General features: G+C 42.3%; 1 protein-coding gene across 1 annotated transcript; it reads right to left on the reverse strand.

Moving 5' to 3' along the window:
• Positions 1 to 2,767: 2,767 nt before the first annotated feature.
• On the reverse strand, positions 2,768 to 11,675 carry LOC136610611 (ranaspumin-like). The gene is made up of 11 exons (XM_066589833.1): positions 11,567 to 11,675; positions 11,277 to 11,321; positions 10,950 to 10,993; positions 10,063 to 10,125; positions 9,241 to 9,297; positions 7,980 to 8,030; positions 7,835 to 7,900; positions 7,216 to 7,266; positions 7,090 to 7,122; positions 5,248 to 5,310; positions 2,768 to 2,891 (listed from the first exon to the last, which is right to left on the reverse strand). The coding sequence occupies exons 1-10, from the start codon at positions 11,613 to 11,615 to the stop codon at positions 5,263 to 5,265; spliced, it is 507 nt and encodes a 168-aa protein (XP_066445930.1). The 5' UTR covers positions 11,616 to 11,675; the 3' UTR covers positions 2,768 to 2,891; positions 5,248 to 5,262.
• Between the last annotated feature and the right edge of the window lie 4,289 nt (positions 11,676 to 15,964).

Raw genomic sequence — 15,964 nt, forward strand, 5'->3', positions numbered from 1 at the left:
GGTGCGCCGGGTTAGCGCACATTTCCGCAAGTCCAAGACGGACGCTGCCACCCTGCGGACCCTGCAACATCGGTTTAATCTGCCAGTGCACCGACTGCTGTGTGACGTGCCCACACGGTGGAACTCTACGCTCCACATGTCGGCCAGACTCTATGAGCAGCATAGAGCTATAGTGGAATACCAACTCCAACATGGGCGGCGTAGTGGAAGTCATCCTCCTCAATTCTTTACAGAAGAGTGGGCCTGGTTGGCAGCCATCTGCCAGGTCCTTGGAAACTTTGAGGAGTCTACCCAGATGGTGAGCGGGGATGCTGCAATCATTAGCGTCACCATTCCTCTGCTATGCCTCTTGAGAAGTTCCCTGCAAAGCATAAAGGCAGACGCTTTGCGCTTGGAAACAGAGGCGGGGAAGACAGTATGTCGCTGGATAGTCAGAGCACCCTCATGTCTATATCTCAGCGCGTTGAGGAGGAGGGGGAGGAGCATGAGGAGGAGGGGGAAGAGACAGCTTGGCCCACTGCTGAGGGTACCCATAATGCTTGCCTGTCATCCTTTCAGCGTGTATGGCCGGAGGAGGAGGAGGATCCTGAAAGTGATCTTCCTAGTGAGGACAGCCATGTGTTGCGTACAGGTACCCTGGCACACATGGCTGACTTCATGTTAGGATGCCTTTCTCGAGACCCTCGCGTTACACGCATTCTGGCCACTACGGATTACTGGGTGTACACACTGCTCGACCCACGGTATAAGGAGAACCTTTCCACTCTCATACCTGAAGAGGAAAGCGGTTCGAGAGTGATGCTATACCACAGGACCCTGGCGGACAAACTGATGGTAACACTCCCATCCGACAGCGCTAGTGGCAGAAGGTGCAGTTCCGAGGGCCAGGTAGCAGGGGAGGTGCAGAGAACAGGCAGCATGTACAGCGCAGCAGGGGAACATTCTCCAAGGCCTTTGCCAGCTTTATGGCTCAACTGACAGCGCCGACAGGCTTACACTCATCAAGATGAACAAAGCCTGGATTTCCCCAGACTTCTCTTCTCCACCAGCGGACAGCAGCGATACCTAAGCAATACGTAGGCTGCACCCGCGGATGGAAGCATCGTTCTCTATCACCATCAAAAACGAGGACCTTTTTGCTTCATCAATCTGTGTATTCTATTCATCCTCCTCCTCCTGCTCCTCCTCCTGAAACCTCACGTAATCACGCCGAACGGGCAATTTTTCTTAGGCCCACAAGGCTCAGTCATATAATTTTTGTAAACAATTTTTATACGTTTCAATGCTCATTAAAGCGTTGAAACTTGCACCTGAACCAATTTTTATTTTAACTGGGCTGCCTCCAGGCCTAGTTACCAATTAAGCCACATTAACCAAAGCGATTAATGGGTTTCACCTGCCCTCTTGGTTGGGCATGGGCAATTTTTCTGAGGTACATTAGTACTGTTGGTACACCAATTTTTTGGGGCCCTCGCCTACAGTGTAATCCAATAAATTTTTTGCCCACCTGCATTAAAGCTGACGTTACATCAGCTGTGATGGGCAATGCAATGGGATATATTTATGTACCGCCGGTGGCTTCCTGGCACCCACCATTGCTGTGGGTCCACAGGGAGTTGTAACTGCATGTGTCCACTTCTAAAGAACCCCAGTGTGACTGGGGCATGCAGTGTGGGCCGAAGCCCACCTGCATTTAATCGGACGTTACCTCAGCTGTGATGGGCACTGCAATGGGATACATTTATGTACAGCCGGTGGGTTCCAGGGAGCCACCCATGCTGTGGGTGCACACGGAATTCCCATTGCGGAGTTGTACCTGCCTGTGACTATTTATAAAAAACCGCGGTCTGACTGGGACATGCAGACACCTTGACAGAATGAATAGTGTGTGGCACATAGGTTCCCCATTGCTATGCCCACGTGTGCAGCTCCTGATGGCGGTGGCACAGGATTATATTTCTCATTGCTTCTGTACAGCATCGTGGGCTATCGCCCCGCCCCTTTTAAAGAGGGTCGCTGCCTAGCCGTGCCAACCCTCTGCAGTGTGTGCCTGCGGTTCCTCCTCATGGCAGACGCACTTATAAATAGACATGAGGGTGGTGTGGCTATGAGGCCAGCGTGTGGCATGAGTGCAGCTGAAGGCTGCGCAGGGACACTTTGATGTGCGCTGTGGACACTAGGTCGTGCGGGGGGGGGGGGGGTTGGGTAGCATGTAACCCAGGAGAAGTGGCAGCGGAGTGTCATGCAGGCAGTGATTGTGCTTTGTTGGAGGTAGTGTGGTGCTTAGCTAAGGTATGAATTGCTAATGAGGGCTTTTCAGAAGTAAAAGTTGTTGGGAGGGGGGGAGTCACTCTTGCCACTATTGTGGCTTAATAGTGGGATCTGGGAACTTGAGATGCAGCCCAACATGTAGCCCCTCGCCTGCCCTATCCGTTGCTGTGTCGTTCCCATCACTTTCTTGAATTGCCCAGATTTTCACAAATGAAAACCTTAGCGAGCATCGGCGATATACAAAAATGCTCGGGTCGCCCATTGACTTCAATGGGGTTCGTTACTCGAAACGAACCCTCGAGCATCGCGATAATTTCGTCCCGAGTAACGAGCACCCGAGCATTTTGGTGCTCACTCATCTCTAGTAGTTTTCTAACGACAGATTTACTTTAATTTTGCCCAGAGTCAGACTTTGCCTGACATCAGCCCTGCACATAAACTGTGAGATCATGGAACCCCAAAAATAATCTAAAAGATGACAAATGATCAGAGACACTTATATAATGATGAATAATAGATTTATTCAAATCAACATGGATCATCAATGAATCATAGGAGTAATAGCACGTGGTTGACTTTAATTTTTAATCCGCCTTGATTGATGGCTTCAAATGTGATAACTAAAATATTAATAAGAAGAAATAGAATATCAATCAATATATTTTATGCTCAGAGTTATTGCCAATATTACCAGAACTTTTATATAATTATGTTTCCTAAGCTAACACACTAAACAAGAGTCTGCAAATGAAAGCTAGCTTCACAAGATGAACATTTCAGTATTTGTAGACCAAGACCAAGAGTGGATCCTAAACACAGAAAAATTATAATGGGACGCTTTATTTTTGGCTTACAAATACAGATTAAATGTGTGTGCTTATGAAAGTGGGAAAAGTCATATCACAGATGTGACTCATATTGTTCACAGTGCTTGAGTGCTACTATAATTATTGCCTTCATATTGCCAAGAGTGGAACTGCATTATTGTATTAGTAATATAAGATATCACCATGACTTCAGAGAGCTCTACATTACTTTTAGGCCACTTTCAGGTGGGCGTATTATTGTTTCTTATTAGGTCTGTGGTGAGGGGATCGTAATATGAAGAGTTAATTACATGCTCATACTTTTTACAACCATGCTGCATGAGCTATTTTTGCGTATTTGCCTCCATATTTGTATTATGCTCTATTTGGCAAATACAGATCAGTCATTATACCCGAAAGAAAATAATAAAAATACGGAGGCAAATACGGCTGAAAATTTCATGACATACGAATGTAATGTCTTTTAAAACACGTGTAATTCGGATCCATATTGCGGATGTGTTTTCCTACACTTGTCTGAAACTGACGTTATTATGAAGATATTCTTCTCTGCAAGCACAGCTACTATGAAAAAATATTTCCATAATATGATGCTGCATGGAGATACCAAATAATAATATATAAATGCCTACATCTCCATAGTATCGCTCTATAGGAACTGTGCACCTTTAATGCCTTAAAGACATGGCCTATTTTGTCTATAAGAACACAACAGTTTTTGGGGCATTTTCATCTTTATTCTTCAAAAGCCATTTTTTTTCCATCCTCGTGATCATATGAGGACTTTTTTTTGTGCAGCAAACTGTTGTTTTTGTCGATACAATTTTTGGGTAGATATAATGTATTTTTTTGGAGGGAAGGGCAGAGAAAAAACATAAATTCTGTCATTATTTTTTTTACAGCACTAATCATGCAGCATAAATGACAAGATAAATTATTCTCATGGGCTGGTACAACTAAGATATTAATAACTTTTTTTTTCAGGTTTTTCCACTTTTCAAAATAAAAATCCTTCTTGGATTATTTTTGAAATCATTGCACTCAAAGACTCATAACCAGTGGTGTAACTATAGAAGATGCAGAGGATGGGGTTGCACCTAGGCCCAGGACCCTTAGGGGTCCCATAAGGCCTCTCTTCTCCATATAGGGAGCCTAGTAGTATGAATAAAGCATTATAGTTGGGGGCCCTTTTACAGGTTTTATTTTGGGGCCCAGAAGCTTCAAGTTATGCCTCTGCTCATAACTTTTGAATTTTCTAAAGGGTGGAGCACTTTAATGGCTTCTTTTTTTGCATAGTGAGCTGTATTTTTTAATTGGTACTATTTTGGGGTACACACAGCTTTTTTGGTCACTTTTATCACATTTTTTGGAAGCCAAAATTAACAAAATAAGCATTTTGCTTACTTTTTGTTTAGGTTTTTGCCATGCCGGATTAATAGTGTGTTCAATTTTATTGTACAGGTTGTTATGGATATGATGATACCAAATATGTGAGTTGTATTAAAAGGTATTATTTTTTTTATACAAAGAGGAAAGTGTGCAAAAAGTTTTTAAGTTTTTTTGTGTGTTTTTTACACAATTTTTACTCACATTCTTATGTTCCTGATCGCTATGATAATAATGAATTGCAGTACTTCTGTATTGCAATGCCTTATTGCTCAAAATAGGGATCACAGGCCATGGCAGGCCCAGACACCAGACCTGAATTACATCACGAAGGGCTGATGACATCACATGGGGAGTTTGCTCCTTCTGTGAACCCTATATATGCAGCAATGTACATTGATCTCGACATGTAAGGGTTTAACAGCGGGGATCAGTTTTCTTATCAATCCTAGCTGTTGAAGCCGGAGGCCGGCTATCAGTCACAGGATGGCAGGATCGTATGGGCTTAGCATCTGCATCTGCGCCATCCACAGGACGTACGTTTACATCCTGTAATACTAACTACCACCCTTCCAGAATGTAAATTTACGTCCTGTGGCATTAAAGGGTTTAACATGCTGGGTGCACACATTTCTATAATGTGAATGGAGTCTTATCATCATTTAATAAAGCCAGTATGTTGGTTCTTTATGTTTTACTTTATAATATGATACAATTTTGGATACTGATACACTACATATTGAAAAACAAATAGATAACTTACATCAGGATTTTTTCCTTAGCCTAGCAATCCGCTCACAATGTTAGTTGCCCCGCCCAAACCACCCTAATGGAAATAACATTATTTAAAGAGAGATGTAAGAATAACAACAACATATGCTGGTATGATGTCACTGCATGCCAACTGTGATATTTTACAATAGGCTTTATTAATTAACCCATCAGTCATTAACCCATCAACATGCCAGAAATCACACTTTTGTAATTGTAGATTTTAAATTTGTCTCTTGGAGATATATTTGGCACATAATTTATTCACCCTAACTCAATTTTACCCCTTATTGACATAACTAATTTTAGAGTTAGGAACAAATAAATCATTTCCCCTTTTGTTTTTCTGCAGCCATAATAAAAAGCATCTATTTTAACTTTTACATTTTTTTAAAATTACATTTACTGGACTAGAAAAATAGTCTAATGTTTTACAGTACGAGTTGTTATGGATGTGAAGATAATTATGTGTAGTTTTTATTTTCAATACGTAAAGGGAACCTGTCATGACCTCACAGAATCCTAAACTAAGTTATGGTGCTGTTAGGGGATGTGGCAGGGAGTCGGGGAATGTATTTTTTATACTCTATACTCATCTGCTGTCACCCAGTGAAATTGCTGCATGGACAAAGCTCAGACTGTTGTAGGGTTCCCATGCGCACGCTCTCCAATAGACTTGCATGGGAGAGTGCATGCGGGAATCTGTAAAGAGTCAGATTTTTGTGGCACACAATCTTCACTGGGTGACAGCACTGGATCGGGGGAGTGGGTAAGTAAAAAAATACATCACCGGCTCCCTGTCATGTCCGCTAACAGAATCAAAATTTTCTGGCACAGTGGGGATGTGACAGGTTCCTTTTAAAAAATTGTAAAAGGGCCAAATCACACAGGCATGTTTCCTGCCAATGTGTTCTCTTTGATTTACAAAGACAGCGCACAAACCCATTGTAGAAAATTAGGCTATTCCCACAGAAACTCAGCAACTCTTATTCCAATTCTTATCACAGACTAGAATTGAACATGCAGTGTCCACTGCTTATGGGTATCGGACAGGACACAGACAGGGTGTTTATATGTTGTCCAATGTGAGTTGCACCCGAGAATGTCAGGTGCAACTCACATGCACACATGTGAAAGGGTCCTAAGGAGAAAAAAAATGTTTGTTTTTTTAACAAAAATTGCTGTACAATTAGATACTGTGGTCAGTAAGGACAGCAGAATCAACAGGGTTAAAAGTTATTAGATCAGCAAGTGCTCATCTTTTCACTTCTTTCTAGGAAAAAAGTTTAACAGGGTTCAAAAATGCTCTCTGATTTATGAGGGTGTGGGATAATATGAATATAAGTCTATGTTATCCTCCCATGCATCAGGGGGACAAATAGAAGAATCACAGATGGTACTCAGCTGTCCCCTCTTTGCTCTTCACACTGACTGAAGTGAGAGTTGCAAATTCAGTATTCCAGCTCTAACTTTAAATAGCTCCAGCTCCAGTTAATTTGTGGCTACAGATATACTTTTGGCCTTATTTTTAAAGCCAAGATTATGGTCAATGTAGCCGAAGCTTCAGCAAGTAGAATGAGCTCTGTTTGTTGAAAATCGTAATATGTTTTGCATGTTGAATAAACATCACTCAGGGTAATCAGTGGCAAAGGGGAGGGGGGTGGGTGGTAAGCAAAACACTAAACTAATTTTCAGATCTTTTGTTGGAAGTACTTGTCCTGCCCTAAATGAAATTAAGCTTCTTTTTTTATAGTATGTTTACACTATTATAAATTAAAAATGTCCTTAATTTACACACATAAACATTAGCCAAAGATGACTAGATGAATCTTACCAATGACTCGCCCAAACTTTTCAGTGTCTCTCCCTATAAAATATGTTTAAATTACAGAATTACATTTATTGATTGGAAAATGAGTCCAACAACGGACAGATATTTCTTTATATTTGATCGTCTTACCAGCAAATCACATAAAACATTCAGGACAATATCGCTTACTCCAAGTTCCTCCTATAATTAAGTAGTAGAATAGATTATAATGTACCATATAGCATGGGATATTTATCTTATATGATGGAATTATGTATAATTATAAATTATGTGGCTTTCTTATCCATAATTGTACTGTTGTCCATTGTTCAAGCTATAGCAAATTATTGACTTTCAATATATAAACAATGCGGAGCATGTAATATTGGTATGCAACAGTATTCTGGCATGAGCTGCACCTTCTTTTTGGTGCAGATCAATTAAAAAATGTATTGATTGCGGCATTGTCACATCTGAAGAAATGCCACTTTTCCAGCAAGCAACATAAATTCCACTCAGCTACACCTTTTTGATGAGTAAGGCACAAAAATTGTCAAATAAACATAATAAATGTGCTCAGCATGTACTCCCTTATTTGATGCAAAATGAGCAAGACTTTTAGCACTTCTAGATAAGTACATATAGCCCAGTGATTTTGATAAAGTTCACCAATTTTGAGACTAGAATAATTTTGTAAATTTTATATTTAAATTTTTTTTTATAAAACCCAGAGATTCTCAATTAGATATAAAGTAATAGAAGTGCTTACCACTAATTTTAGGAGTTCCAACCCAAGCTTTTCAGCTGCCTCTCCAACCTTGTCCCCAATCTGTTCCTATAAACCAAACAAAGCAATTGGATATTGTTTTGTTTAAATATACAAAGTTGTGAATAGCAGCTTGTAAGATAATTACCAGGAAGTCTTCAGTGCTCAAGATTTCATCTACTGTACAACCTGCATCTTTCTAAATAACATATAAAACAAGAATTGTAATATAATACAATATAGAACAGTCATTATTCACAATAAAGTTGAATTTCATAATATTTATAAGTATGATAGGCTTTATTGAGCCCAAGATAAAAAAAAAATATTTAAATCGTAATTTCTGGGCACAAGCATTACATTTTTATCAATGGGTTCACAATTTTGTATTTCAGTACCTAGTAACAAGTACCACAAGGCTCTGTACTGGGCTCAGTGTTGTTCAACATTTTTATAAATGATCTGAAGGAGGGAATTGAGTGGAAACTGATCATATTTGCAGATGACACAAAGCAAGGAGGGATAGCTAAAATTAGAGAAGAGCGAGAGGATTCAAAAAGATCTAAAAAGCTTAAACAGTGGGTGGCGATTAACAGAATGGTATTTAACAAAGAGAAATGCAAGGTTCTACATCTGGGAAAGAAAAATGAAAAAATCACATACAGAATGGGAAAAATTGGGCTAAGTAGCAGCACATGTAAAAAAAGACTTGGGTATATGAATAGATCACAGACTGAACATGAGTCAACAGTGTGATGCACCAACAAATAAGGCAAACACAATTTTGGGATGTATTAAAAGAAGCATAGAGTCTTGATCATGTGAGGTAATTATTCCCCTCTTCTGTTCCTTACATCATATGGAATACTGTGTCCAGTTCTGGGCACACCAATTTAAAAAAAGACATAGACAAACTGGACCAAGTTCGGAGAAGAGCTACCAGCTGCAAATCATGTCCTATGAGGAACGGTTAAAGGATCTGGGAATGTTTAGCTTGCAAAAAGGAGGCTGAGAGGAGACTTAATAGCTGTCTACAAATATCTGAAGGGCTGTCACAGTGCAGAGGGATTAGCCCTATTCTCATTTGCATAGGGAAAGACTAGAAGCAACGGGATGAAGCTGAAAGGGCGGAGACACAAATTAGATATTAAAAAAACTTTCTGACAGTAAGGGTGATCAATGAGTGAAACAGGTTGCCACAGTAGGTGGTGAGTTCTCCTTCAATGGAAGTCTTTAAACAGAGGCAGGACAGACATCTGTCTTGAATTATTTAGTGTATCCTGCCCTGGAGATCCCTTCCAACTCTACCATTCCATGATTCTACGTATAACATTTTGTATAAAATTGTTTTTGAAAATATGTTTTATTAACAAATTATAAAGAAAATCATATATGTTTTAAATATTTACCAAAGCCTCGTGCACTTGCTTTAGGAACTCTTTGTATAGTTCCTCATTGTGATCTTTCTGTAAAGTTAAAAAAAATAATAACATTTACACACATTAGTTGCCCAATCCATAGAGTGATGTTTTATTATCTCTGTTCATAAAAACATAGAGACTAGGGATGAGCGAACGTGTCCGTTACGGACACATCCGCACCCGGACACCGGCTTTGCCGAACACTGCAGTGTTCGCGCGTAAGTGTCCGGGTGCCGCCGGGGGGCGGGGAGATGCGCGGCGGCGCGGGCGGCAGTAGCGGGGAACAGGGGGGAGCCCTCTCTCTCTCCCTCTCCCCCCCACTCCCCGCCGCACCCCCCCGCGCTGCCACGGCGGCCCCCGAACTTTTTCGCCCGAACACTGAAGTGTTCGCAAAGTTCGGTGTTCGGGCGAAAAAGGGGCGGAGCCGAACGTGTTCGCTCATCTCTAATAGAGACGCAAAAGTGATTGCAGCTCATACGCTATATTGATAGTATATAACACAACCCAAATGGTAGGTTTTTAAAAGGACATTTGCAGATGGTTAAAATATCTGCCAGTGTTAGGGTTCTTTCACATATACCAAAATATTCCGCAGGATACTGTGGAATTTTCGCTATTGAGATCCGCACCAAAACCTATGTTTAAATGCGGTTTCTGCAACAAAATTGTCATCTAATTAGGCCATTTTCAAATTTGTGTCAAAATCCGCATGTTGAACACAAATTTTGATATGTGTAAATGAACCCTTTGCATATTTTTAAATGCCCAGTAAAAGGACAGCATGGAGTAATTCAATATATGCATGCATACCTTTCCCTGCATGTACAGGCAGAGCAATTCTTGAAGTTTTATAAGTGTCTCCGGAACATCAACCTGTTGATAACACTGATAGTTAACTTCAAACTATACTAGAAGAATTGTGTAATGTGTTATAGAATATTATGTTACTTAACTGGGATATACTGAAGCCATGGTTATACACCAAATAATTAGCTGGTATAAGTTATACATCCTGTATATAGTGATATGGACCATACTGGTATAACCTATGTACCTCTGTATATAATTATACACGCAGAGCTAGTATAAGTTATACATCCTGTATATAGTGATATGCACTATACTGGTATAACCTATGTACCTCCTGTATGTGATTGTTGCATTTTTTTCTATTGTGTGTAAAGTGCGTAAACACTTTAGTTTAAAAAAAAAACTCATGTATTGTTTAAATCCACATGTGGTTTTAATGGTGTGTGCAGTTTCTTAAAAGCACATGTGGTTTTTGAATACAGCATGCAGTTTTTTAATGAGTTTTTTAATTGTGGTTCAAGAATGCAACAAAAACATGAACACAGCCTGGGTGGCTACAAATAAATTTTCACATAGTCCAGGAAATGGGTTATGTTTGGAAAGCGTATGCCAAGGAGCTTGATCACGTATGTAAATTTGTTTTGCAGTGCAGTTCTATGTAGTGCAGGTACAGGGGGGAGGTGCGAGCTGAACTTTTGTACCTGGGTCTCTGAGCCTTTAGCTACGCCCCAGAAAGCATGTATATTGTTGTTCAACTTTTTATGTATAATATAACTAGCGTATAAATGAACTATATAATGATGTTCAAAGGTGAAAATAGTAGCTCCCATTATTCTATAAAAGTGTAAAGGTGTAAAGTTTAATATATACAATACTTAATTTCTTACCTTAAGTAACTTTTCAAGACAGCTCTTTGGGATGCTAGGTATATCTGAACAATTACAAAATTGAAAGTCACACAGTAAGCATATTAAAACTTCAAAGTGAATTATATAGTATCAGTCCAAAAACAAAACTCATATCCTGTACTGGCATGTTACTAAGTCAAAAATAAAGTTTTTTTGAACTAATATGGATGAATATTTTTTTAAATGTTGATAAAATATTCTGCTATCTTTTTTACTATCATAACAAATTTTGATCTTATGTGATAAAAGAAGGAAAAAACTTTTATATGCAAGGGGGCTTATATTAAAAATGCAATAGCTACTCACCTTTTGGAACTCCACCAGTAGCAATGGATCCTGTATTTCCAAACTCTATACAAAGTAAGGAAGAAATATATTATCATCCATTGCTCCTTTCAAACAGAGTAAGTCAATTCCTGTATTACGTTTTTTCTATATATTTAATAGAAATGTACACATCAGTTCTCACTTAGCAATTCAGTAAATTTACAAATTCACTACTTTAGTAGTCCCTAATAAAAGTTCTGATTATAAAAGATCTCCAACATTATATTTTGTTAGCATGAAAAACTAAGATCTTAAGTATATAAACTTACCAATGTAGCAGTTTAGAGCCACAAAAAGAAAAGCTATTGCAGCCTTCATGATGGGAGACAATAAAATGGCTCTTTAGTCAGTTATGTAGATGCTAGGAGATTAGCTGGAGGTCTATTAAACTACCTCTAAAACTGCAGTATTTATACCCTAGAATGATGCATTTGTCAGCACCTCAGTGACATTAAACATGACCTAAAGGTTGTGAAATGTTCCCCCATCTGTTATACTTTTGCAATTTTAGGGACTCTCAAATAACCTGCTGTTACAATATAAACCCAACTATTGTATTGTGTTTCATTCACATAATACAGTATGACAACTAAAGAGTGTTCTAGATTACCTTTTAGTCAAATATTTAGCTTATCATAATGCCATGTCACTTTAGGTATTTTTTAAGCTGAAGTGATCACTTCCTTACTGGCAAATATAACTGAAATATGAGCAATTTCATGATATGTGTAGAAGTGCCTTTTCCTAACATTTCTCTTAACCCAACATATTGCAAGATTTATGGTATGAGATGTTAAATAAACATTTAACCCCTTATGGATATGGCCTCTTTTGGCCATAAGAATGCAACAATTTTTGGGAATTTTCATTTCCAATTTTCAAAAGCCATAACCTTTTTATTTTTACATCCTGTTGCATTAACTACCACCCTACCAGGACATAAACTAATGTCTTGTGGCATTAGAAGATTAAAAGAAAAGCACTTACACTTTTAGTGGATGCTATCTGACAGTCAACTGACACCCTCAGATTCCTCTGTTAAAAGATATACCTCTATGTATCATGCTTTTACTTGATAGCCATGATGAAAACTTTTGACAGATGGCATTTGTTGAACATTAGAGATGAGCGAGCACCAAAATGCTCGGGTGCTCGTTACTCGAGACGAACTTTTCGCGATGCTCGAGGGTCCGTTTCGAGTAACGAACCCCATTGAAGTCAATGGGCGACCCGAGCATTTTTGTATATCGCCGATGCTCGCTAAGGTTTTCGTTTGTGAAAATCTGGGCAATTCAAGAAAGTGATGGGAACGACAGAGCAACAGATAGGGCAGGCGAGGGGCTACATGTTGGGCTGCATCTCAAGTTCCCAGGTCCCACTATTAAGCCACAATAGCGGCAAGAGTGCCCCCCCCCCCCTCCCAACAACCTTTTACTTCTGAAAAGCCCTCATTAGCAATGCATATCTTAGCTAAGCACCACACTACCTCCAACAAAGCACAATCACTGCCTGCATGACACTCCGCTGCCACTTCTCCTGGGATACATGCTGCCCAACCCCACCCCCCCACGACCCAGTGTCCACAGCGCACACCAAACTGTCCCTGCCCAGCCTTCAGCTGCCCTCATGCCACGCCACCCTCATGTCTGTTTATCAGTGCGTCTGCCAGAGGAAAAGCAGGCACACACTGCAGAGGGTTGGCACGGCTAGGCAGCGACCCTCTTTAAAAGGGGCGGGGCGATAGTCCACAATGCTGTACAGAAGCAATGAGAAATCCAATCCTGTGCCACCTCCATCTGGAGCTGCACACGTGGGCATAGCAATGGGGAACCTATGTGCCACATACTATTCATTCTGTCAAGGTGTCTGCATGCCCCAGTCAGACCGCGGTTTTTTATAAATAGTCACAGGCAGGTACAACTCCGCAATGGGAATTCCGTGTGCACCCACAGCATGGGTGGCTCCCTGGAACCCACCGGCTGTACAGAAATGTATCCCATTGCAGTGCCCTGGAAAGCAGAGCTAACGTCAGATTAAATGCAGGTGGGCTTCCGCCCACACTGCATGCCCCAACCTGACCGGGCTTTTTAATTCATAGACACGGGCAGGTAGAACTCCCTAGTGTGAAGTCCCTGTGGACCGACAGCATGGGTGGGTGCCAGGAAGCCACCGGCGGTACATAAATATATCCCATTGCATTGCCCATCACAGCTGAGGTAATGTCATGTTTAATGCAGGTGGGCTTCGGCCCACACTGCATGACCCAGTCAGACTGGGGTTCTTTAGAGGTGGACACATGCAGTTACAACTCCCTGTGGACCCACAGCATGGGTGGGTGCCAGGAAGCCACCGGCGGTACATAAATATATCCCATTGCATTGCCCAACACAGCTGAGGTAATGTCATGTTTAATGCAGGTGGGCTTCGGCCCACACTGCATGCCCCAGTCAGACTGGGGTTCTTTAGAAGTGGACACATGCAGTTACAACTCCCTGTGGACCTACAGCATGGGTGGCTGCCTGGAACCCACCGGCGGTACATAAATATATCCCATTGCATTGCCCATCACAGCTGAGGTAATGTAATGTTTAATGCAGGTGGGCTTCGGCCCACACTGCATGCTCCAGTCAGACTGGGGTTCTTTAGAAGTGGACACATACAGTTACAACTCCCTGTGGACCCACAGCATGGGTGGCTCCCTGGAACCCACCGGCGGTACATAAATATATCCCATTGCTTTGCCCATCACAGCTGAGGTAATGTCATGTTTAATGCAGGTGGGCTTCGGCCCACACTGCATGCCACAGTCAGACTGGGGTTCTTCAGAAGTGGACATATGCAGTTACAACTCCCTGTGGACCCACAGCATGGGTGTCTCCCTGGAACCCACCGGCGGTACATAAATATATCCCATTGCATTGCCCATCACAGCTGAGGTAATGTCATGTTTAATGCAGGTGGGCTTCGGCCCACACTGCATGCCCCAGTCAGACTGGGGATCTTTAGAAGTGGACACATGCAGTTACAACTCCCTGTGGACCCACAGCAGGGGTGGCGCCCTGGAACCCACCGGCGGTACATAAATATATCCCATTGCAGTGGCCAACACAGCTGATGTAACGCCAGCTGTAATGCAGGTGGGCTAAAAATTAATTTGATTACACTGTAGGCGAGGGCCCCAAAAATTGGTGTACCAACAGTACTAATGTACCTGAGAAAAATTGCCCATGCCCAACCAAGAGGGCAGGTGAAACCCATTAATCGCTTTGGTTAATGTGGCTTAATTGGTAACTAGGCCTGGAGGCAGCCCAGTAAAAATAAAAATTGGTTGAGGTGAAAGTTTCAACGCTTTAATAAGCATTGAAACATATAAAAATTGTTTACAAAAATTATATGAGTGAGCCTTGTGGGCCTAAGAAAAATTGCCCGTTCGGCGTGATTATGTGAGGTTTCAGGAGGAGGAGCAGGAGGAGGAGGAGGAATAGAATACACAGATTGATGAAGCAAAAAGGTCCCCGTTTTGGATGGTGATAGAGAACGATGCTTCCATCTGCAGGTGCAGCCTACGTATTGTTTAGGTATCGCTGCTGTCCGCTGGTGGAGAAGAGAAGTCTGGGGAAATCCAGGCTTTGCTCATCTTGATGAGTGTAAGCCTGTCGGCACTGTCGGTTGACAGGTGGGTACGCTTATCCGTGATGATTCCCCCAGCCACACTAAACACACTCTCTGACAAGACGCTAGCCGCAGGACAAGCAAGCACCTCCAGGGCATACAGCGCGAGTTCAGGCCACGTGTCCAGCTTCGACACCCAGTAGTTGTAGGGGGCAGAGGTATCACCGAGGATGGTCGTGCGATCGGCTACGTACTCCCTCACCATCCTTTTACAGTGCTCCCGCCAACTCAGCCTTGACTGGGGACCGGTCACACAGTTTTGCTGGGGAGCCAGAAAGCTGGCAAAGGCCTTGGATAATGGTCCCCGGCCTGCGCTGTACATGCTGCCTGATCTCTGCGCCTCCCCTGCTACCTGGCCCTCGGAACTGCGCCTTCGGCCACTAGCGCTGTCGGATGGGAAGTTTACCATCAGTTTGTCCACCAGCGCCCTGTGGTAGAGCATCATTCTCGAACCCCTTTCCTCTTCGGGAATGAGAGTGGAAAGGTTCTCCTTATACCGTGGGTCGAGCAGTGTGTACACCCAGTAATCCGTAGTGGCCAGAATGCGTGTAACGCGAGGGTCACGAGAAAGGCATCCTAACATGAAGTCAGCCATGTGTGCCAGGGTACCTGTTCGCAACACATGGCTGTCCCCATGTAGAGTTCCACTGTGTGGGCAGTCGCACAGCAATCAGTGCACTGGCAGATGAAACCGATGTTGCAGGGTCCGCAGGGTGGCAGCGTCCGTCTTGGAGTTGCGGAAATGTGCGCTGACCCGGCGGTCGGTCTGCTCTGTCAGACCCCGCAGCAGTTCGTGGGCCGTCTGACTCTTCTCTCCTAAGCTGAGTAGTTTCAGCACGGCCTGCTGACGCTTGCCCACCGCTGTGCTGCCATGCCGCGCGACACCGACTGCTGGCGACGTGCTGCTGCTGACACATCTTGATTGCGAGACAGAGGTTGCGTAGGAGGAGGAGGAGGGTGGTTTAGTGGAGGAAGCATACACCGCCGCAGATACC

The sequence above is a fragment of the Eleutherodactylus coqui genome, chromosome 2, assembly GCF_035609145.1.
Source record: "Eleutherodactylus coqui strain aEleCoq1 chromosome 2, aEleCoq1.hap1, whole genome shotgun sequence".
NCBI lineage: Eukaryota > Metazoa > Chordata > Amphibia > Anura > Eleutherodactylidae > Eleutherodactylus > Eleutherodactylus coqui.

What these genes read in the sequence shown, in the direction of transcription:
- LOC136610611 (XM_066589833.1), bottom strand. Translation starts at nt 11,615, where the DNA reads ATGAAGGCTGCAATAGCTTTTCTTTTTGTGGCTCTAAACTGCTACATT. An exon ending in GTCTTGAAAAGTTACTTAAG is followed by an intron (nt 10,126 to 10,949) that starts GTAAGAAATTAA and finishes TGTTATCAACAG; the next exon opens with GTTGATGTTCCGGAGACACT. An exon ending in AAAGTTTGGGCGAGTCATTG is followed by an intron (nt 5,311 to 7,089) that starts GTAAGATTCATC and finishes TATTTCCATTAG; the next exon opens with GGTGGTTTGGGCGGGGCAAC.